This window comes from Phycodurus eques, chromosome 4, assembly GCF_024500275.1.
Source record: "Phycodurus eques isolate BA_2022a chromosome 4, UOR_Pequ_1.1, whole genome shotgun sequence".
Taxonomy (NCBI): Eukaryota; Metazoa; Chordata; class Actinopteri; order Syngnathiformes; family Syngnathidae; genus Phycodurus; species Phycodurus eques.
Genome location: NC_084528.1, coordinates 12,744,303 through 12,768,575, shown reverse-complemented (window position 1 = coordinate 12,768,575; position 24,273 = coordinate 12,744,303). Strand labels below are relative to the sequence as shown.

At 40.7% G+C, this 24,273-nt stretch overlaps 2 protein-coding genes across 2 annotated transcripts in view; both read right to left on the bottom strand.

Annotated features, from left to right (window-relative positions):
* Positions 1-16,898, bottom strand: part of atp8b2 (ATPase phospholipid transporting 8B2) — a 32,454-nt gene extending 15,556 nt beyond the window's left edge. Inside the window, exons 1-12 of the mRNA XM_061673988.1 lie at positions 16,813-16,898; positions 11,800-11,870; positions 5,281-5,339; positions 5,062-5,175; positions 4,586-4,684; positions 4,421-4,482; positions 3,993-4,065; positions 3,590-3,660; positions 3,438-3,517; positions 3,211-3,369; positions 1,460-1,548; positions 1,176-1,372 (exon numbers count right to left, since the gene is read on the bottom strand). Of these exons, the coding sequence (XP_061529972.1) occupies positions 1,176-1,372; positions 1,460-1,548; positions 3,211-3,369; positions 3,438-3,517; positions 3,590-3,660; positions 3,993-4,065; positions 4,421-4,482; positions 4,586-4,684; positions 5,062-5,175; positions 5,281-5,339; positions 11,800-11,824 (1,028 nt within the window). The 5' untranslated portion in view covers positions 11,825-11,870; positions 16,813-16,898. The remainder of the gene's footprint in view (positions 1-1,175; positions 1,373-1,459; positions 1,549-3,210; positions 3,370-3,437; positions 3,518-3,589; positions 3,661-3,992; positions 4,066-4,420; positions 4,483-4,585; positions 4,685-5,061; positions 5,176-5,280; positions 5,340-11,799; positions 11,871-16,812) is intronic.
* On the bottom strand, positions 16,248-23,927 carry aqp10a (aquaporin 10a). The gene is made up of 7 exons (XM_061673984.1): positions 23,506-23,927; positions 22,628-22,754; positions 22,318-22,455; positions 20,701-20,819; positions 20,392-20,609; positions 18,087-18,382; positions 16,248-17,043 (listed from the first exon to the last, which is right to left on the bottom strand). The coding sequence occupies exons 1-6, from the start codon at positions 23,587-23,589 to the stop codon at positions 18,151-18,153; spliced, it is 918 nt and encodes a 305-aa protein (XP_061529968.1). The 5' UTR covers positions 23,590-23,927; the 3' UTR covers positions 16,248-17,043; positions 18,087-18,150.
* Between the last annotated feature and the right edge of the window lie 346 nt (positions 23,928-24,273).

The following is a 24,273-nucleotide window of genomic DNA, read 5'->3' as shown; positions in this document are numbered from 1 at the left end:
AGAGTCTTCAATGAACCTACCGCGCATGTTTTGGGGATGTGGGAGGAAACCGGATTATTATTATGCACTATAATATCATTATATCAGTAGCGTAAAAAACATCAACAATACTATTGTTTATCGTGAGAGTTTTTGGGGAAATATGTCATCCTAAAAAATTTGCTATCGTGGCAGGCTGACACAAAAATACTGTACAAACAAAAATCTGCAATATAGCGGTACCGCGAAGCAACGACCGTCATTTATCGGAAGATTACTGTATACTGTATGTACTCCATGAGGATAGGTTGCAGGGACTCATTGTTCCAGGGCTGGGACTCATTGTTTCAAGACATGTGCATCCTGGGACTCAGCTAGTCTCAAGTGTAAAACGATCTATGCAATATTACAACTACGTTTTCCCCGACTTCTATTCTCATAAAACCATGACGTAATTATACTAACTTGTACTTTTTTGATGATACTAAGACATTATTTAGTAAAACTTTGAATTTATTTTTGCAAAATGATGATGTAGTTGTTGCAATTTATAACTCTGACTTCATTCTCATGAAATTACAACTCACAAAATTAAGGCTTTTTACAGTGTCTCGTAAAATTACACATTTATCTGCTAGTAAGAGAACTTCATTGTCAAAGATTGTGACTTAGTTCTCGTAATATTGTGATTTTATTTCCATAAAATTGCAACTTTATCGTATAATACCGTGACTTTATTTCTTTTATTATGACGAGGCTCACAAAATGCCAACTTTTCCTTTGTAGTATTTCAACTTTATTCTCACAAAATCAACTTCTTTTGAAATCATGCCCTTTTTCTTCTCACACTATGACTTTACTCCTGTTAAATTACAGCTTTATTCTCGTAAAAATTCAACAACTTCATTATTGCAAAATTGCTAACTTTTTCTTGTAATATTAGAACTTTATTCATGTAAAAGTAGTACTACAACTTGTAAAATTCCAATTTTATTCTTACAAAATTGGGACTTATTTCTTGTAGTAGTATTACTTTTTTCTTCTGATATTTTACAACATAATTGTTGTAAAATTCATAATTGTTTACAACATAATTGTTGTAAAATTCAAACTTGGCTCTCACAAAATCAAGATAAAATTAAAGTATGACAATGTTAATTTCGTTCCCTTTATCTTACATGTAGGCCTGTCCTCACCTGACATACAGCGAGATGGGCACCACTGTATTAAGGATGATCACATAGGACCAAAAGGCAAGGAGGGCAGAGAAGAGGAAGCCGTCCACCGGAGGATCCCAAGGTAGGTGACTCTGAAACAGCGATCCCACCTCTCGCTCCCACACGGCGTTGCCCACAGCCAAAATGACACCCATACACACCAGGAAACCAAAGATCTGACATGGAGAAAGACGAGTGCCTTGAGGTATGACACTAAATCCGCTGATATCGTGGGCGGACGTGCAAATGAGAAGGAGTCCTACCCAGAGGACCAACGTGTTCATCAGATGGTCGATGCTGGTGCGCTTGAACTTGGTGTGACCGCTGTTCTGCATTAGCTTGGTGTCTGGGCCTAGGAAAAACACATGATATCATACAAGCCTGTTCGTGCTCGAAACTAGTAGAGTTTTGTACAAAAAGTAGCTCTGTAATTAGTGGAATATGTTTTTTTTTTTTAATCAGCAGCTAATATATTGACCACTGTACTATTTACTTAGGGAACCTGCTTGTCATTTAGTTAGTTAGAGAAGGTGGTTAGTTATTAGGTTAGCTAGTTAGCTTGTCGTTTAGTATGATTGTGTGAAAACTACCTACCTGATTTTATTTATTTTACATTTAACCGAATGAAATTAAAGTTGGGATAAGAACTAAACACATTGCTCTACCCATACCACCATAAACTAAAGAAACACATTTTAAAACGTCAAATGACTGATGAATAAAGTTGAGAGAATAAAAGTTTTAATGAACGAAGTTGGAGAAGTAATTGAAAGTAAGCTATTTTTCAACTATTTCGGATTGTCACAAATCATCAATATTCCAACTTTGTTCATTAAAACTTGTGCAACTTGGTCACTTGGTCTGTCGGCATTACTCTTTTTAGGGTTTACTCAAGGTATACATTGGTCATTCTCAATGCTGAAGCTCTCCCAAAAGCTGTTTACATGTTCATTGGACTTCACTATATACTCCGCATTTAACACCAAAAATCCTTGAAACAAGCATTTAATTTTACTATTGAGTTGGACCCTGATGAGCTAAAACCTAGATTGCTAACTCAGAAAAACAAAACAAAACAAAAAAAAAACAGCTTGCAATTTAAATATGAATGTAATTCTGGATATTATAGTGTAATCATCCTTTTCACAGGACTCATAAACTTAAAAAAAAAAAAAAAAAAAAAAAAAAAAAAAATCATCCTAAAAAGATTTTTCAAGAGAAAAAAGGTCCCTTCAAAAGAAATACGTGTATGTGTACACCTGTTTATAAGAATGGCAAAAAGCTGTTTTTTGTGTAGAATGTTTGGAATTCAGCTGTTACATTGTGTTGAGCTATTCACATGGCACGAGTTGAAGTTGTTTTTTTGAAAACAGCTGAAAGCTGGACATCTTTCTAAAACACCACATTTGTAACATGGGTTGAATTATTTGGATTACAAGTGAATGTTTTTCATTTCATGTTTACACCTTCTGCCTTCGTCAGAAGTGTCCCAGATGACCTGACGCATACTTTCATTCGGAACTCCACTCTGGAGGAGTAACCGAACAGTAGCAGGCGTGTTTGTCTTGCCAGGTTTAAACGGGTGACCACACTGACAGGTGGATCCCCCGGGATAGAACTCCAGTTAAGAATTGGCGTCACACTTTCTGGGAAACCTCTAATTTTCTCTTTCTTTCTTATTCGTACAGTGTACTTGCAAATTCAAAGAAGAAAAACAATTGTAAACTCTTGGTCATTTTAACTCGTGCTTTAAGTGAATGTTATGTAATAAGTCAGCCTAATGAAGAAAGATTTTTAATTAGATCAACTAAATAGTTTATTCAGTATCTACCCATTGCGTCCAGTTAAGGTTTAATGTCAACACAACTAAAGGTCTTGAGTTATTCCATGTACAAAACTTAAGTCAGTTAAGGCAACAAGTTTCATTCGGTTGTCGGGTTAAGAGTGAGATGCCGTGTTCCACAAAATATAGATACGGCATAAGTGCATCACATACGCGGAGATGCATTTCTACCTGCAAAAATGACCAAGCCGTAGCAAGCCTCAGTGTTGCGGAGGACACACCCTCGGAGGAGCATGTTCTGGTTGGTCAAAGGGTATTTCTTGTGCCTCCAGTACAGAGTCCCGCCGAAACGATCCAGCTTGTTGTTGGGGGGCTCGCAGACCACCTCACCTTCGCACATAGAGATGAATACAATAATTGTTGAGAGAGGAGCACAAACAAACTCAGTTCAAACTCACCATTAAACTGAGCCAAGTTGTCGGGGTCCCCGAGGTCCGTCGTCACCGAAACAGACTGGCGCACCTTCGTGTTGGTTTCTCTGTAGGACATTGAACAGGTCACAAAGTCATTTACGGGCAATTGAGGAACAAGGCGCAGCGCGGTCACTGACCCGTCCAGCTCGGCTGTCTCGATGTAGCAGAGACCGTGAGGTTCACTGCTGGACAACAGCAGCAAGTCAGCCTGGACATACAAGGAGGCAGAGAACAGCACAGAAACACAACGATACATCAAACAAGGACCACTTCATGAGGTACATTTACACAGTTAAGAGATCCAATACAAACGCTGCACCAAGAATTCTACCGGTACAAAAAAAACATACTGTTCAGTTTTGATTTGACACTGTCATCGAAGTATCTATTTAAAAACATAGTTTATTATTATGGCCGCAGATTGCAGTGGTGTACGAATGCAATGCATCAGTAGTGAGAATGGTTTCTAATATTTTGGCCCTTTCATGCTGCAAAAAAGTAGCCATAGTTTGGATCTTATGAGATTGTGCAATTACTTACTGCCACAAACTGATTGTTCTCCAATTTGATGATGTCACCCACTCGGACGTTCATCCACTTTTCATTTTGAAGCCTGAAAGGGCAAAATAGGAAGATACAAAATGGTGGATTCCAAGTCTTAGCAATATCCCATTTCGATATATGAATCTAAATATATGTCTACACACCCCTGTTCAAATGCCAAGGTTTTGTGAAACGAAAAAATGGGACCAAGATCAATCATTTAAAACCTGTCCCCCCCCCCCCCCCCCCCCCCCCCCCCCAATTATTGTGCTTACAACCTGTACAACTCAATGGATGAAAAAATTATCTTTTCAAGAGGGGACATCACATTGAACAACTGAGATAATGAAATGTGTCTGCTGTGTTCACTCTTAGGTTATGCATGTAAAAATGTCTTCATGACCCCAAAAGGGTCTTGAACTTACGAGCCACGCATGAGCACCTGAGACTGACGGTTGTTCACTTGGTTGTCACTCTTGTGGCGAAACTGCAGGAGACGAACAAAAACACTTTTCACATTTAACAACGATAGTCTTTCTAAATTGATTTCACTCTGACATAACGCAAGACGGAGTCCCGTGTCTGCTCACAAAGTCGTCCGTGGCGTCCTTCACGGCGGTGATGCTCAGCACCAGCGCTAAAGGCACGATGGTGGTGAACCAGGACAGGGAGGAGATCTGAGGGATCAACTAGATCATAGAGAGAATACACCTCCGTGTTAGACTGAATGTGGCAACACAGGCTGTCAAACTACGTACTGAGCATTTCAGTAGCGTGTGTGAGTGTTTCATTTGTGTGTGTGTGTGTGAGAGAGTATTTCAGTAGTGTGAGAGCGTTAGAGTTGTGTATAAGAGAGAAAAGAATTTCAGTCGTGTGCGTGAGCGCGCTTAGGTAGTTGGCGTGAGAGATAATCCTGAATTCTGTCCCTGACGACCCCTCATATTAAACAGCACCCTTTACAGTCATAACTAGAAGAGCACAATCAGTCGAGGAAACCAACCCCAAAAATGAAAAAGGGCAGATTACGTTTAGTGTAAGTGTGGCAGCCTTCTTGGTCGCCGCTCACCTGCAGTATGAGCAGGAAAAGGAAGTAGGTGTTGGCCACTTCCTGAAACTGCTCGAACAGATTGATTGGCAGAAAGGTGAGGACGTTGTACTTGGATGTGGTGATGCAGTTACTCTTGTTGTGTTTGAAGCAGCACAAGGAAAGGACACACATATCAAATACTGCGTTCCCCAGCAAAATGTCATATTGCAGAGGAAGAGAAAGAGCGAGAGAACTTACCGCATAGTGGGAATTTTCGTTGGAGTCTCTGTCATTGGCCCTGACCCTTCGCTCCTCCTCTGCGGGAACACAAGGGACGCATTATGTGATGCAAACACAAAAACATCATGAAATACATTTAAAAAAAACAACAACCTCAAACTCATCTACTCATTCACTTCCATGTGTCCATTTTCTATAGCTCATGTCTTTATTGGGGCCATGGGTGAGCTGGACATTATACACAGTTGTGGACACCCTGGACTGGTCACCAGTCAATCGCAGGGCACAAACAGACAAACTACTCACATTCAAACCTATGGACAATTTAGAGTCTTCAATAAACCTAACATACTGTATATGTTTTGGAGCTGTGGAAGGAAAGCTAGTACCTGCAAAACAACAACAACAACAAACAAGCACGGGGAAAACATGCACACTACACAGAGGAAGCCCACAGCCAAGAATTGAACCCTGAACATGAGAACTGTGAGCCAGACATGCTAACCACTAGTTCACTATTTTTGATGCCACTTGTTCTGTTCAGGGTGGCGGCACGATTTGGAGCCCATCCCAGCTGCATGAACGTCAGCTATGTGAGCCCCTACAGTACGAACGAACGGGTGTGCACTCTGGGGCAACTGAGACGCTAATGTGACAAATAATATCAAGATTTCACTCAGGACAAAGAACCAGTACACATGTCCAGCTTCTTATCAAGGAAATTTAGTAGGGTTTCATACAAAAAGTGAAGTGATTCTCATGTTGCTGAGACACTACTAAACTCTTGTTGCTTATGTCCGCTCCCTTAAATATTGATGAGAGTGCTATTTAACTGAAATGACTCCGCAGAGCGCTGCAAAGATGTAAGCAGAGTACCTGTGTTGCACTGAGGATAGGATAGAACTTTCAGCAAAGATTTGACTGATGACGACATGAGAAGCAACGAGGAGGTCACAGGAAGAGATGGCCCCGAATAAAGGGATTAACACGTCATTATCACATGTGCACACATTAATAAACGTGCTGCAGTTTCCGGTCTGCATTTGCCCCACACGTGCAGGCACTGGTAGTTTCAAGTAAGCCAGTACAGGCCTCCTCCTATCTGGTGTCAGAACCTCTGTCCTCCGCTGTTCTTCCTCAGATTGCTGAACAGTCACCTAAATGCATCGAGCAAACTGTCCATTAAGGGTTTAATATTGTACGTCGAACAGCAGCAAAGGCATTAGGAGCCCCGACGCTGACTGAGATGTGAGAAGAAACTCTTACAAATCCATAAAGCTCCATTACGGACAAACGTGCAGGCTCACTCTGAGACAGAAACAAGTATGAGAGTATCGATTCAAGATGAAACACCTAATATCGATAATGTCATGAAGAATGACAAATTTGGAGTCTAATTTCTGTCGAGGGGCATTTTTTTTTTTTTTTTTTTAACAGGAAAAGACATTTAGAGGGGCACTAAGCTACAAAACAATGCCAAAGTAGGAGGCGAACGGTGCAGGAAAAGCAAGTCAGAAAGGCAAACGCTAAGGAAACAACTCAAAAACCAGCACCATGAGCTCATTTATCACTTTTGCAGTTGATTTAACACATTTTCAGTTGATTTCATTAGTGCGGACTAACTTTTTGGTTCCCTCAAAATTGTAGAATTCTATTAGTCTCTGCAGACTGGTGCATTTTGGACAGATTTACTTGGGGGTGTACTCACGTTTGTTACTTATAGCAGCTGTACAAAGCAAAATTCCTCTGTGTTGTCCCATGATGAGTAAACACAGTGAATCCCTGTGTATGTGTCATTCATAAATTCACCTATTCACAAATTGTTTGAGGGGAACCTAGCAGCTGTTATTTACGGTGGCCTGGAACTGCAAAACAATATAACAAACTGTGAAACACTTTTACATTTCAGAAAACACATCAACAAAAACCGAAACACTTTTACAACAGATGAAACTGGAAGGACACGCCCTGCTCCAATATTACTGGCTTCAGGACACGCGTCGTTGAACTAAGATTGGTTGTTGTATTTCTGTTGAACACGCTCTACTGCAAGCAGACGGTAAAAGCTAATTAAAAAACTTATTCATTGTGGCGGCATTAACATAAATGCCATAAACCCTAAAACCTGTCGAATACTGTGCAATGTGGTCGAACCCGACTGAATCGAACCATCGCATAAAAATAAGAGTTGCCGACGCACCCCCGCACATCGAGCGATTTTATTTATGGACGCCCTGAACAGCGAGCCTGTAGAGGCGTTTTGATGCTGTATATACAATATATTGTACTTCATCACATTACCATAAAAAGATACATTAAGGGTTAAGGAAGAAGCAGGTTGTTAAAGAGAGGATGCTGGCGAGAATTACAGGCAAAGTGTGGATATTTGCAAGGAAGCTGCCGGCTCCATTCATTTTGAACGTACATTCTGGTCACAAACTTCACTTTTTCATGCACAGGCACATTATACATTATGAATATAGGTTCGTATTGATTTAAAACAACATTTGATGCTTTACATACTATTTACAGTATATGGCTTGAGCCGAAGCAACGCGGCGGCACGGCTCGCCAAGCCAGAAATGTATTTTCACCGTGGGGCAAAGCTTCTGTGCATTTTGACTGAACGTAAACTGGGACGTGAAGACGCCGTGCAACGGAGATTATAATTTTGAATCGCGTCAAAATTAGTGGCTGACCGATCGGCCGCTCGAGGAAACAGTTGCCAAACCACGCACACTGCGCCATAGTTCAGTCGGGTTCGCCGGCGGTGCTCGGTGTGCGCCAGCCTTAACCACCATAATGCTAACCTTAACTCATTCTAAACTGCCTTAACCCCAATCCTAGCCCTAAATATAACCATAGCAAACGTCTTTGTTTTTTAAAATTATATTTGGGATGGACATCTTGTTACATCTGTGTAGCCTACCCTTCCCGCGATGCAGGAGCCAATCATGTTGAAGTGGGGTGGTTCTTGCTGAGAAAGGGCGTGGGATTTCTAAAAATGTCTGTGAAATGGGATGTTTCCCTTTCCGCAGCTACTTCATCCAGCTCTTCTGGGGGGGAAACCGAGGCGTTCCCAGGCCAGCCCAAGGATGCAGTCGCTCCAGCGTGTCCTGGGTCGTCCCCGGGGTCTCCTCCCGGTGAGACGTGCCCGGAAGACCTCACCAGGGAGGTGTCCGGGAGGCATCCGAATCAGATGCCCCAGCCACCTCATCTGGCTCCTCTCAATGCGGAGGAGCAGCTGCTCTACTCTGAGATCCTCCCGGATGACCGAGCTTCTCACCCTATCTCTAAGGGAGAGCCCGGACACCCTGCGGAGGAAACTCGTTTTGGCCGTTTGTATCCGGGATCTTGTTATTTTGGTCACGACCCACAACTCGTGAAAACGAGAGCTTCGCCTTTTGGCTTAGCTCCTTCTTCACCACAACGGATGAACTGCTCCTCCTGAATCTGAGATTCGACTTCCCGACAGGACCTCCTCTCCAGCACCCCTAAATAGACCTTACCAGGGAGGCTGGGGAGTGTGATCCCCTGTAGTTGGAACACACCCTCCGGTCCCCCTTCTTAAGGGGAACCACAACCCCAGTCTGCCAATCCAGAGGCACTGTCCCCCATGTCCAGGCGATTTTGCCGAGGCTTGTTAACCAGGACAGCCCTACTACATCCAGAGCCTTGAGGAACTCTGGGCGAATCTCATCCACCCCCAGGGCCTTGCCACTGAGGAGCTTTTTAACCACCTCGGTGACCTCAACCCCAGAGATAGGAGAGCCCGCCTCAGGGAACCCAGAATCTGCTCCCTCATGGGAAGGCGTGTCGGTGGTGATCAGTTGACAGCTCCGCTCCTCTCTTCACCCAAGTGTCCAAGACATGCGGCCGCAAGTCCGATGACACGACCACAAAGTCGATCATCGAACTACGACCTAGGGTGTTCTGGTGCCAAGTGCACATGTGGACACCCTTATGCTTGAACATGGTGTTCGTTATGGACAATCCATGATGAGCACTGCAATAACAGAACACCGCTCGGGTTCTGATCGGGGGGCCGTTCCTCCCAATCACCCCCTTCCAGGTCTCACTATCAATGCCCACGTGAGCATTGAAGTCCCCCAGCAGAACATGGAGTCCCCACCGGGAGCGCTCGCCAGCACCCCCTCCAAGGACTCCAAAAAGGGTGGGTACGCTGAACTGCTGTTTGGTGCATAGGCACAAACAACAGTCAGGACCCGTCCCCCCACCCGAAGGCAGAGGAAGGCTACCCACTCGTCCACTGGGGTGAACCCCAATGTACAGGCGCCGAGCCGGGGAGCAATAAGTATACCCACTCCTGCTCGGCGCCTCTCACCGTGGGCAACTCCAGAGTGGAAGGGAGTCCGACCTCTCTCGAGAGGGCTGGTACCAGAGCCCAAGCTGTGCGTGGAGGCGAGTCCGACTGTATCTAGTCGGGACTTCTCGACCTGACACACCAGCTCGGGCTCCTTCCCTGCCAGAGAGGTGACATTCCACGTCCCTCGAGCCAGCTTCTGTAGCCGGGGATCGGATTGCCAAGGTCCCCGCCTTCGGCCACCACCCAGCTCGCACTGCGCCCGACCCCTGTGGCCGCTCCCACAGGTGGTGAGCCCATGGGAAGGGGACCCACGTTACTCTTTCGGGCTGTGCCCTGCCGCGCCCCATGGGAGCAGGCCCGGCCACCAAGTGCTCGGCTTCGAGCCCCACCTCCAGGCCTGGCTCCAGAGGGGGGCCCCGGTGGCACGCGTCCGGGCAAGGGAAACCTGAGTCCATTTTTTGTCGTCATCATAAGGTGTCTTTGAGCCGTACTTTGTCTGGTCCCTCACCTAGGACCTGTTTGCCATGGGTGACCCTGCCAGGGGCATAAAGCCCCAGACAACTTAGCTCCTAGGATCATTGGAACACACACTTTCCGGGTTGTCTCAATTGTAATTTGTTTCATCCTTTGTAAAAGTATTTCTGCTTTTGTTCATGTGTTTTCTGAAACGCAAGCGTTTCTACTTTTGTTCATTTGTTTTCTGAAATGTAAAGGTATTTCACAACTTTGCACTTCAGGCCACTGTAGTGATTTGCTGAAAAATTCACCCATTTTTGTCAGGAAAGTATCTTGAAGTGAGTTGAGGAGTTTCATTTAGAGATAACTAATGCTTTGCCGCCATCTTGTAGCATCTATAGATGATTAGAAATAATTTTGCATTTTGGACAGTTTCACTGGGGGTGTACTCACTTTTGTTGCCAGTGGTTAAGAAATCCACGTCTGTGTGTTGACACGCACATGCACTGACTTCCATCACTGGCTTCATTTGTTGCACACTAGCTTTTTGGTCCCCATTCTGTAAGTGTGCTACAAAAATGCATGTTCTACACACACATAAGGCTGTAAAGCGATGCAGATGACACAGTGACAAAGTTGATGGTCCCGAGGTCAAAGGAAGGTGCACACCGGTGTGATGTGATCACGCTGACGAATGAGGATGATGATGATGATGATGAGGCAGCGATGTCACAGCCAAGCGAGCCTGGCGCCCTCAAATTGATCAGCGTCTCAGTCAGCAGTGGCAAGTGGCAAATGGCAAGGACACGGACATTAGCACATGCAGCTGTACGCATCATATAGAAAGTGGACCAAATGCATCATCATCAATTTACTTCCTGACTGTAGCCTGTTCTTGAAGTGGCACTACAATATAGTATATGCTTCCTCATCCACGACATTACAACACTGTCAGCTTTAGTCATTGTGTCATCGCATATGCAAGGACGTTACCAAGGTAACCGAAGGGCCCTTGGCTTAGGGGATCAAGTTGCGCGATGGCTCATCGAGGTGGGCTTAAGTTTGTGAGGGTGCAGCATCGGGAGCCCATGTGGCACGTGGTGATGGGGTCGGAGTGTGCTGTCCTCTACTTCACCTGAACGCAGCGTGCGTCTTCAGTATCAATTGATGCGGTATAAATTTTGTTCCACATATTGCGGCTGAATATTCTTGCCGCTGGTCACGTTCCTGTTCATGTATAATAACAAATACACTGCGGATAGCATTGCTTCATTTTCAGCTGCTGATATAGAGACTATTCATTGATACATGTAGTTCTTTTCTACATACAATGCTGATGACTATTCATGCTGTTGCTCACATTCACTTCCCTGTTCTGTATATAGTCTCGATTCATGTGGAGCTGTTAATACAGTGCTGATAGTTACCATTGCTGGTGTTTATTTCATTCTCAACTGCTCGTTATTTATTCATAGATGTATAGATTTTGGGGTAAATACAGTGCTGCTGATTATTCTTGGTGCAGCTCTAATTCACTTCTCTATCTACAGTATTCATTCATGTACAATTACCATTTGCGTCTGCATATACAGCATGATTATTATTGTGTACAGTTTTTATATATAATGCTGCTGACTATTCTTGCAGCTGTTCACTCACTTTGGTATATAGTCTTGCATTTTTGTTATTCATGTAAGATTTGCTCTTGACATGCACAATGGAAGATGGCTGCATGGATGGACTATATATGTCACCTGGAGGAGGTTTTTCCGCAAACATCTCCGCACTGCTGTCTCCTTGTTTCTGCTATGGCCCATGGAAATATCTACAGAGAAAAACACAGGAGAGAAAAATACTGGTCACCGATTAACAGTAAGTACAAATCTGTCAATGTGTGGTCGTGATACTGTAGGTGAGCAACGATTAGTGAAGAACAACCATTGATTTAACACGTGAAGCTTAAAGTAAAAACTGCCATGATTGGAGGACAACAATCATCAATCTATTTTCGATAGAACTTGTCCTCAGTAGGGTCAAAGGTGAGCTGGAGCCTCCCCCGGATGACTTTGGGCGAGAAGCGGCGTACATCATATAGAAAAACAACAATTGGCACTCACATTCATACCGATGGACAAGTTAGAGCAGGTGTGTCCAAAGTTTCCAGCTGGCTCATAGTCTAATAAGGAATTCAAACATGGCCGACATCAGGTTACGAAAAGTAAAAATGTTGAACGACAACACACTTTTTTTTTTTTAAATAAAGAAGGAAATGTACAAAACGTTGAATGTTTCAAGATCTCACACATATTTTTAAAATAGTTAGAAAAATAGTAGAAAAATGTAAAAAAAAAAAAAAAAAGTTTCATGATAATTTGTTATACTTATTTAATTGCAGAAAATCAAATATGACATGATATCACATGCTGATAATTTTAAAAACATGACAAGATGGCTTTTTTTTACTTTAAAACCTGAAAACAACAAATAGAAAAGACACAGGGGAGGCCCTGCAGGAATGTTTTGATGTCCCTGATTGGTTTTATGTTTTTACGATCATATTTTTATATTTCAATAAAAACAAATATTTCATGTATAATTATTATTATTATTACTATTATTAGTATTCTTATTTTATTTTTGATTATTATGTTTTTATTATTATTATTCGTGTTGTTTTGTGTCTGATTTTATCCATGTAAAGCACTTTGTTTCAGTTGCGGTTCTTTTTTAAATGGCTCTATAAATAAAGTTGAGTTACAAGATACAGTGCACTATGCTTTTTTTTTTTTTTTTTTCTTTCTTTCTTTGTTACCGATAACACAAAACTCAGAAGGGGACTTTCTTAGAGTTCCTGTACATATAACTGCTTAGCATATGTTAACCACCGGTATATTGGATCGTTTTTTAATCGTGTTTCACAAAAAGATGATGATGTGGCTCTCCACTTCCTTCCATTTTCCTGTATGTTGCCCTCAGTGGAAAACGTTGGTCTATCCTGACTTCGAGTCGTAGCTGAACTTAACATGTATGCCTCTGGAAAGTGGGAGGAAGGACTAAACCCACGCAAGCACAAGGAGAGCACGCAAACTCCTCACAGGAAGGCTGGAGCCTAGATTCGAACCCAGAACCTCAGAACTGTGAGGCAGACATGCTAACCACTAGGAGTCTGCATTACCTAGGACGACAGCGCATAGAAGACGTTCCAGGTCTCGTCGGCACGAATTTAGAACGCATGCCAGCTGTGAGGTACTAACACAATACGAGCCTTTAATCAATACTGCTGAGAGAGACTTGATTTCTGCACAACACCGATCGGCTTTCAGCTCCAGTTTCTTGTCTTCCACAGTCAGTGTCGCTCGTCTCATCTTGTCTTTCATTGTGTTGTCTATTCACTTTCTAACATTAAAAACTTGCTCTTTTAGTCGAAGAAGTCAGCATCTGTGCGAGCGAGTGGGCGTTGTCTGCCGCAGACATCATCCAGTTAAAGGTCAGATACGTATCAGGTTTAGAAATGAAAAGAAATGAAAGATTGAAGATTGAATGACTGTTTACAAGGAATTTACTTGGAACAGGGAGTATGAAAATGACTGGGCGTTGAGCCAAATACTGCTTCATCATGTCAAGACGCTTATTATCTGATCACAAATAAAACGCAGAGAAAAATCTTTTCGCTGGAAATGAATACAGTTAAACCTAAAATGTTTCATATTGTTGATACATTTTTTTTAATGACAAATCCATATATTTAGCAGTAAATCAGACCCATTTTTTTCCCCATTTTGACAAATTCTTAACCCTTTTCAATAAATACTCTACATTGGGTTGGGCAGATTTTTCTTTTCATTTACAAGATTAAAGTGTACCTTGTGAATGTAATGTATGACATCTCCTCTAATATAAAAATAACAACTATGAGGTTAAAGCCTAATTCATTTAGTGTGCATCTCTTGTGGAGTAATTTCATTTACACAAAGACTTCACTTCAGTACCTTCCTGCTCAGACATGTCTGCTACACAAATGACCTTGCTGTTCTTATACTACACACACACACACAACTGCTTATCCTTACATTTACATTTACGTGGGAAATGGTCAAAGGGCTTTTACTTTTATAGTACTTTTCTACTTTCAAAGTTTTTTGTTTTTTTTTCTTCCGCATTCACCTACTGATGACAACATGACAACATCAGAAGCAACTGGGGGTTCAATATCTTGGTCACATGGGGCTCAGGATCGACCCGACAACTGTCGGGTTGGGAGTCGACCATTTTACCACCTGAGCCACGCCAAATTTGTTTTTGTTAAAAAAAGAAAAAGGCAAATAAAAGCATAAAAACATAAAATAATGCTTAGGCCTAATGTAGAATAAGAAAAATACATTTGAAAGACAAAATTTAAAAAATGATGTAATGAAATTGAAGAAAAATACAAAAACAACATCCAATACAATAAAAAATAAAAGTTAAAATATGAAATATGATTACACATTAAATAACATTGCATAAATAATTTAAATTGAAAAATACAAAAAGCTAAATTGAATTAAAATAAATTAGCAAAAAATACAAAATACACTAAATAAAAAACATGATAAATACAAACTAGAAATTGGTATGAACAATTCAATATTAAATAACATCCATCCATCCATTTTCGTTTACCGCTTATCCTCACTATGGTCACGGGCTGCCGGAGCCTATCCCAGCTATCTTCGGGCGGGAGGCGGGGTATACCCTGAACCAGTCGCCAGCCAATCGCAGGGCACATATAAACAAACAACCATTCGCACTCACATTCACACCTACGGGCAATTTAGAGTCTTCAATCAACCTATCACGCATGTTTTTGGGATGTGAGAGGAAACTGGAGTGCCCGGAGAAAATCCACGCAGCCACGGGTAGAACATGCAAACTCCACACAGGCAGGGCCGGGATTTGAACCCCCCCAGCCCCCAGAACTGTGAGGCAGATGTGCTATTAAATAACATTATAACAAATTTAGCATGTTATTTATTTATTTTATTTTTTTTACATATAAAGTCTTTGTGGTTGAGGAAGGTTGCCGTCATTACGGGTGTGGTGGGTGGTTATAAACTCATAAATTGAAGTTATTTGCTGCTTTATCACACGCATTATCACATTAATGAAGTTGGAGAATAGCAAATCAGTGCTGGTCTTGACCGGCCTTGGCAGAAAATCCTGAGTCCGGCCAATCCGAGACAAGACCAAGACTTTCAAAATGTTGTCTCGAAACTGGTCTGGAGACCAAGATGGGATTTGAGTGTTACAACACTATTGGTTGTACAACACTTTTGTGTTATCCATTGATCTTGCTCTCTCTCTAAATATATTATGTGTTTTAATGTGTTTTTAGTTTTTAAAAAGTACATTTAAAGACCTTTCAAAAAAAAAACTAAGTACTGTAAATTTAAACTGGGTATTTCTGTAATAAGCAAAAAAATGCTTTCTTCGTGTTGCAGAAAAATACGGACAAAAGAAATGCAGTTATAGAAAGATAGTTATAGAAAAAATAATAGCTTAAATAAAAATCCTGAAGAATAAAAATTAAAAACATAGGAAAATAAAATACAAAATATTTAAAATTAAAAAAAAAAAAAATACAAACAAAAATAAAATAACATCGAAAACACAACATTAAATAATCCAGCCATCCACATCTCTCACCCATTCCAAAGCATCCAGCCGCATTACAAACAGTATGTTTGATGAAATTACATAAACGCAACATAAACGCTATACTGCCATAAACACTGGGAAACAAGGATTTGTCTTAATTCCTGAAATGTGGTATACAAGGTCCTCTGACAACAGCAGCAACCATTGTCACACTTGAACTAAACATGAGCTGCATCGTAATAATCCTAAACATTTCATGTTTACATTTACTTAGAACAGGGAATGTGAAAATAACTTTTGGCAATGAGCCAAATGCTGCTTCACTACATCAAGACAAAGACATAGTTATCTGATCACAAAAAAAACTCTTAAATGTAGAGCTGAATGTTATGCATAGGAAATGGATATAGATAAGCCTAAAATGTAAAATTCATACAGTATACTTGAAAAATTTTGAGTTGGTGAATTTCTAAGTGTCCAACTGGTATCATAATTCACAACACTCTTATCACAATTCATTTTTCCTCACTGAAATGATTGGAAATGCCAATAATCTGTTCCAAACTCCCTCCTGCTTTTTTAATAAGAACAATAATACTCCATATGACAATAATTTGACAATCAACTTTAACTGCGAATGGCAATAAACAGCTTGAAGCCTCTTTTTTGATGAATTGCTCACGATGTGCCAAACTGCTGCTCTTCGTGAAGTGAGTTGAGTTCACCGCCACCATACAGTGCTCGTTGTATTCTTGAATTTTTGCTCGCACTTCAAAGCAAAAAAATCTGATAAACAACATCTCGCAGCTTGAAAAGCGCTTTAAGTCGGGTCACTTGTATTTGAATGCATCACTGTATTCACATTAATATGTCACTTTCTTGTGTCATTTCCAACCAGACTATGCCTTTTATATTAAAACAAACATCTACAAGTTGATCTACATACTGATGATAATCAGACATTTTTGGACGCCATATTGTGAGCGTTCCCACAAAGTAGTAATATTGTACGCACGCGCACACACGCACACAGTGATCCCCAGTCCTACATAAGTGTAAACAATCATACATGAAGGATGAAAGGGAAAACCTCATCCACTGAAAGCTCAGGCAGGCGGAATCAAATGTACCTCCTCAAAGTTGGTGCTAGTGAAATGAGTCCAGTGGAGGCATCCTCGCTGCTCCTCACGCTGTCTGAGGTCACCATGAGGTTGTGAGTTGTTGTGAGGAGATGCTGGATGATGAGGACGATGAGGAAGATGATGATGATGGAGCAGGGGAGGGGGAGGAAAGCTTGCATTCTTTTCCATATTACTGCTTCCTTGCTTGAGAAACTCATCCATGATGTTGCGCTGCTTCCCCTAATTTATTAAAACACTTTGTTTCTTCATGCACGTTTATTTATGAATTTAAAAAAATGTCATTTGAGTTCAAAAATGCACTTTGCACTTGAAATCGGTCTTATTTAGTGACACCATCTACTGTTCTATAAGCATAATGAGTTGTAAGAAGAGGTGTGAACTGATGAGTTGCTTTTTTGCTATTTTGCCTGAATTGTAATTGTTGGGTGTTTAGTAGTCAATATATGAACTTGTCCCCAGGGTCTCCATTGTGACATTGGTGTTTTTAAAATGTATTAAAAAAATACTGAGAAATTATCAATATTGTCGTCATTTTATTGGATCAATTTCATTGCAAGAAATATTAAATATAAAAATTTTATCAAATAACATTAATTTAATGAAATACATTATTAGTACATTCTGTATAAAATTTAAATTTAACACTATAAATGTATTATTATTATATCTCACAAAGATATATTCCATATACATACTGTACATAAAAAGTAAACAATTTAATACAAAAATGTAATTAATGTTATTAAAGGAAGTTCATTTAATGCAATATTTATTAGATTATTTGGGTTTAACAACTGCATTTTTTAAATTCAAACACTATGGGATGATAAAATATTAAAATAGATTTAGAGTTCAAATAAATGTAATTTCATAAAAACATACATTTTAAAATAATAATACATTTGATTAAATTATGAATATTGTTAGGCAATTCTAATTCAATCAAAGTATGCTTTTTAATTTATTTTAACATTTTCTTTAATTTTAAATACACAAAAAATATTAAAAACAAAATTGAATTAATTATTTTGTCTAACTGTTTTTTAAACTGGGATTTTATATGTATATCATGGTGTCACACTGGTGGCTTGGGGTCCAAATCTAGCCCGCCACGTTATTTGTTGTGGCCCACAAAACCAAATCATGCTCATCGACTTTGTGTGTCTTGCTAAAATATAAAAATTAAAAATTGTCTATGCGTTTAAAAATATTGCAAGCATTTTTTGTTGTTGTTACCAATCAGCATTAAACAGCATTATTACCTCATTGATGCATGATGTAAAAATGTCTTCTTACTAACTTGAAGACAGAAAAAATGCCTGCTTGTTAGCGTCTTCCGTAAACGTCTTCAAATGACAACTTCTTTAACTCAATGCCATTCAGCTGCATGTTTGAGGGCTGCTTGACTGTGTCGCTGGCAATGGAGGGCGTGTCCACATCTTTGGGTGTATCCGAGTCGGGGAGGTGCCAGTGGATGAAGATTAAATAGAGGAAAGAACCTGAAACACCCCCGAGAAGGGGGGCCACCAGGGGCACCCAGAACCAGTAGTTGTAACACCTGCACAGTCAACATTATGATTACTCGTATGACGAGATAGAGTAAGATAAGACATTGCATTCATTATTATTCAATATATGTGATAAGAACATACTGGATACTACTACTTCATTACATCTGCATTTGCAAAGGTAATCACGTAAACTTTCGATTGACATGGTCAGAGAGGTGCAGAGAACCGCTGCCTATTTGCAGTTCACTATTTACAAATCGCTTTTTTCCTCTGTGGAGCCTAGCTTCAGTTATTTGCCAAAAAAACCTCTCTTAATCGTGCGGTTTTTGTTTTGTTTTGTTTTGCTTTGCTTTCTCTTTTGCACACCAAGAAACACCCATTCTATAAGGCCATAAGATGGTGCCTACCTAAGCTCTCGGTAATAGAAAAGTAGCATAGTAATTGGTGTCAGGGAAGTACTGTGGTGCCTTCACCCAACAAGCAGTCGTTTTTGGTCGATTTTTATGCTCTGACTTGCAAGCAAAGATTTTAGATACGAGCGCTGATGGTAGCACTGAACTTCACGCACTTCAGAACAAGCGGCAGTTTGGCAGCTGGTGAACAATTGTTAAATTAAGAGGCTTCAAGCTGCTCATTTCTACTCTCAGTTGGAGTTTACTATCCAACTAAGCAAAACAGAAATGATCATTTGTTCTGTATTTAATACAACAACGTAGCTTTTCCTTAGGAAAGTCGGCTTAGTTTAATGCTAACAAACTATGCAAAAGCTCATAGATGTGCGAACAAATAGCATCAGTGTTTTAACCCTTTAAGCCACGGATATCTGAACACAAATGGTGAAGCAATACATGGAGACAGACAATATAACAATACTCAAGAGGCATACATTCTTTATCCTCTGCGCAGAATGACTAATATTTTTGCAGCTTACTGGGGAGTTGTGACCGTCTCCGTGTCTATCCTTATACTGTCCCATGTGGCCAAGGCGCACACACCAGAAGCAGCAGCACAATGTCCACTGAATTAAGGCAGAAAATGTGGCCAAAAACTGCTTAATGCTGCGTCATTATTCTTTTTCCTCAACCTCTCACATAAGTAGTTTCCGGTTCTCATACTTCTTGTCTTCGTTTCTAAAGTTTAGATGTTGTGCCCTTGTGTATGACTCTTGTCGTGTCAGCCAAACTTGTGTAATTTAGATCTTGTTCCTTTGTATCTTTTTCTTGGCTTTCTGAACTTGTGCAGTTTAAATTCTGTTTCTTTCCTTGAACTTTTTGTGTTTGTCTTTTCTAAAGTGTTTAGTTCAGATACGGGTGAGTTTTTTAGTTACCATTCCTTTCTGCGCTTGTTATATTTCCTTTCTGGTAGTCTTTTATTGTTCAGTATTTTTGTATTGCTTTGTCTCGCTCATGTCTCTACTCTGTCTATCCACCTTAGTTATTTAGTTTCTGCTGCTTATCGTTTTCCGAGACAACATTTTGCTAAGCGGGAATAAAAAAAACGGCAATAAACATCGTCAGGTATGCACGTATCAAAATAACAATAAAATAAGACAAAATACGGCATCATCAGCCCCGGACGAAATGAGGCCATGTTTGAGAGCCGTGTTGTGTTTGTTCCAAAAGAGCCGACCATTTATTTGTGCAATCAGTGAAGAGATTGGTCAGGCATGGTCAATTAGACTCACTGGCCACAAGAGTTGCCTCAAAACTTTCTGCCTCCAATGATAATAATGCTGACTTATGTCAGAAGGGTCGTGAGACTGTACGAGTGCAGATGACAAACAAGTCGACACAATCGGATGAGTGTTTGGATGGAACTTGCTGATTCATGTTATCATGTGATAACCTTTCACTTCTTCTTCGACTATTTTGTGAGGAGGCAAAAGAAGAGCGAAAAAGTCCATGTTTTTTCCAAATCACGTTTGAACAATCGAGCTGCACTGAGCAGACCTTGAGCCACAAACATGCAGCAACCACAATCATAAACATATAATATTGTTCACTCTGACAGTGACCATTATCTTTCTCAATCGCATTTCATCGCATAGAGGACTTACGTGAACACTTCTGAGCCCCAGCCTGCAGTCAGAGTAAAAAGTCGAGGTCCCAGATCACGGGCGGGATTTATGGCCGCCCCACAGTTGCCCGACATGGACATGGAGATGCCCAGCACGATCACGGCCACGATGGCGGGAATCAGCCCGCTGGGAGCCGGGGTGTTCCTCTTCTCATCCAAACATAGGATGCACAACATGAGCATGCCGGTGCCCACTACCTGCACATGCGGACGTTGATTCAAATCAGTAATATCAGTAGCTATTATACTATAATGTATTTACAGCATAAACGTATTGCTATATACTGACCTGATCCAGGAAACTCCTTCCCAAGGTGACATACTTAGAGGGATATGTGGCAAATATGGACGCCGTCTCATTTGGTCCATACACAGTCAATACTCTGCCACTAAAATCCATTATAGCATCTGAGAAAAGGAAAAGGAAAAAGAAAAGGATATGAACCTAACGTCAAGGGAAAAGAAACGTGATTATATAAATACTGAAAAGGTTCCAAATCAAAAAATTAAAGCACGGCAAAGGAAAAACTGTTTCTTTTCCTTCCAAGCTCCTCTACAAGTATGAAGAGTAAGCTCTAAAGTTAACAAGCATTTGTGGTGGGAAGCTAGAGCGTGGCCTAGTCCCTTAATATTGTAATAGTATCCAGCAATCTCCAAAGTCTCCAGCTAAAGTATTCATTCTTTTAAAAAATATATTCTTAGTGTTCTACTTTTAATGAACTATTTTAATAAAGGTAATATTAAATGATTTTGAATTGATCGATTTATAATTCATTTAATAAGTGTATAAATACTATAAGTAGCAAACACCAATAATGACTAAAGTATTTATTGCATAATCCTAATTTGATTAGAAATATTATTCCTTTGTTTATTTCATGTTTTCATATTTATATTTGTTCTAAATATTTAGTGTTTTAATAATTTTATTAAATGTGGATAGTATTTTCTTTGTGTTTATTACATATTTAAATCTAAAACATGTACATATATTTTAATGGAATAAAAATATTATTGATTTAATGTTTTATTTAATATTTGAGTATTTTTTTATGATTATTTTTGTAAATTGATTTAACAATTTGTTATGTAAACTTGGATGAGTCATTATTGTTTTAATAATTGAATGTATGTTTATTTTAATTAAATACGATAGTTATTTAATAAAAATATTACATATTTGATTTTTAAAACATCTGTTTTAATAAATGTATGTGTTTATTTTTTATTAAACAGTTACATTTAATTAACCGTATTCAATAATTGAAACTCGATTACAAAAATCCTTATTATTGTCATAATCCATCCATCTATTTTCACCCTTGTCTTCGTGAGGGTCAAAGGTGAGGTGACTTTGGGAGAGAGGTGGGCTCCACCCTGGACTGGTCGCCATCCAATCGCAGGTTTAAATAACCGGATAAAGTATTTTGAAACTTTTTATTTTATTACCCTGACGAGCAGGTGTTGACACTTTGCTCTTTGCTGTTGTTCAACACTGGGCTACTAAAGCTTTATCTTATCATTACTACATTGTGTTGGTTTGAGGTTGCGTTGGAGTAGAGATCTTGTGACTACTATTGCCTTGAATAATTTTCTATTGGAATAGGTTTTTACTCATACTTTGTTATGCATGTTTTTTACCCTAGCACATATCTATCTTAATTCAAACCCATGCATTAAAGCACAAGTACAGCAATCCCTCGCTTATAGCGGGGTTAGGATCCAGACAACCCCCGCAATAGGTGAAATCTGCGAATTACCGACCGCATTTTTTTTGGGGGTGGGGGGTGGGGGGTGTGGACTTTTTGCCCAATGATCCAAACTCTCAGTTGGATGCCCGAGCCCACACCCTCCTCCCTTTTCCACGTCACTGCTCCTAGAGTAACAAAAGAGCCAGAAGACAGACCATAGTACACTGTGTAGACAAGCCCCGATGCCACATATGCTCCCAGAACCTGGGAGAGCCAATAGGGCAGCATCCTCTTCCATGGCACCTGGCCCAACACACAGAAACTGAGCGTTACGGCCGGGTTCAGATGGGCCCCTGCAGAAGCACCGTGTTGGATACGCAGCAGTGAAAGTGGGACAAAGAGAGGGCAATGTCACATTAGTGTTTTAATGCCACTGTTGGACCTTACACTCATCTGGGTGATGCTTGCGTTGTATACAGTAGTTTAAACATGAGTGCGCAGAAAGGTTTAATGTGTGTACAGTACCTGTGATGCCTTTGGTGAGGTACATGGCCGACATCACGCCCACTGAGAAGGACATGTTGACCGACAAAAACTGGCCTTTGGTCTCCCTGCTGGTCTTCACTTGCGCTGCCGCCGAGCAGCCAAAAAGCTTCGCGGCACATGAAAGTAGAAAAAATAAATGACATGTTATCCGTCCCCAGATAACACACAAATGTGTCCCCGAGCAGCTTTTAGAGGTCCTTGAAGGTCATGTCACAGAGATATGGTCCTATATTTTGTTAAAAATTCACTACGACAATTTGTATTCTATTGCTCAAGTCTGAATCCATGATTCCTTTCAGTGGAGGAATAAAAAGAAAAAATGTGCTCATTCAGCTTTCACACAGTGACTCCATTGCAAAATGGCCTAATATTGGCATACAGTCCACAATGACGATCAAAACAATACACAAAAGGAGAAACTAAATAGTCCCAAGACAAAAAAATATTTACCATAATGTGGATTGCAAGTGCTAAAAAAATGAAGAGAAATGACTGAATTCCCCCCAAAAGACATTTCCCGACCATGTACATCAAATTTTGTGAGTTTAATCCTTTTATATAATACAAATATATGATCTAAAATATGTTTTCTATCTATGTAGAAATATCGTTGCTATCGGGGGGAATCTTCATATTTCCAAAGCCAATACTTTTCAGGAAATAAAAAATAAAACAATAAAAAATAAAAAATAAACATATTGCTCGAGTTGCCAAAATATGCATCATGAAAGTTGGTATTATACTATATCACATTATAATGTGATGTCAAGTGTCAAGGGTAAAACAACTTTGTGAGTACCACGCCAGTTGATAGCTGATATGCAATCCCATTCCAAGACCAGGACCATGTCACTCACCAACAAGATAAAGGTCCCCAAGAACTCGGCCATGCACTCTCTCAGCAGAGCATTCCTTACTCGGAAGACGCGGCGCTTCAACATGACGTCGGGGAGCTTCCAAATCAGCAGGCCCCACTTCCACAAGCAGCATCTCCTTCTCCAACTGGCCTCTTCCTCCCTTTTTCTCTCCAGCTCCTCCAACACTAGCAATCATTTACCAGCTCGGCACAGCACATACATTCACACCATTGGCTGCTGACAGCATCAAACATGCAGAAAAGTCATAGAAAGGAGTTTTTTTCTTCTACACAGACGACTACCACCTTTATAGCCATTATGATGTTTGTGATGACTTGTTTTTAAAAGGGTTAGTTATATAACTATATCTATCTAGTTACATAACTCCAGAGTGGAAGACAGTCCAACCCCTCTCAAGAGGACTGGTACCAGAGCCCAAGCTGTTTGTGGAGGCGAGTCCGACTATATCGAGTCGGAACTTCTCGACCTCACACACCAGCTCGGGCTCCTTCCCTGCCAGAGAGGTGACATTCCACGTCCCTAGAGCCAGCTTCTGTAGCCGGGGATCGGATCGCCAAGGTCCCCCCAACTCGCACTTCACCCGACCCCTATGGCCCCTCCCACAGATGGTGCGCCCATGGGAAGGGGGACCCACGTTACCCTTTCGGGCTGTGTCCGGCCGGGCCCCATGGGTGCAGGCCCGGCCACCAGGCGCTCGCCTTCAAGCCCCACCTCCAGGCCTGGCTCCAGAGGGGGGCCCCGGTGACC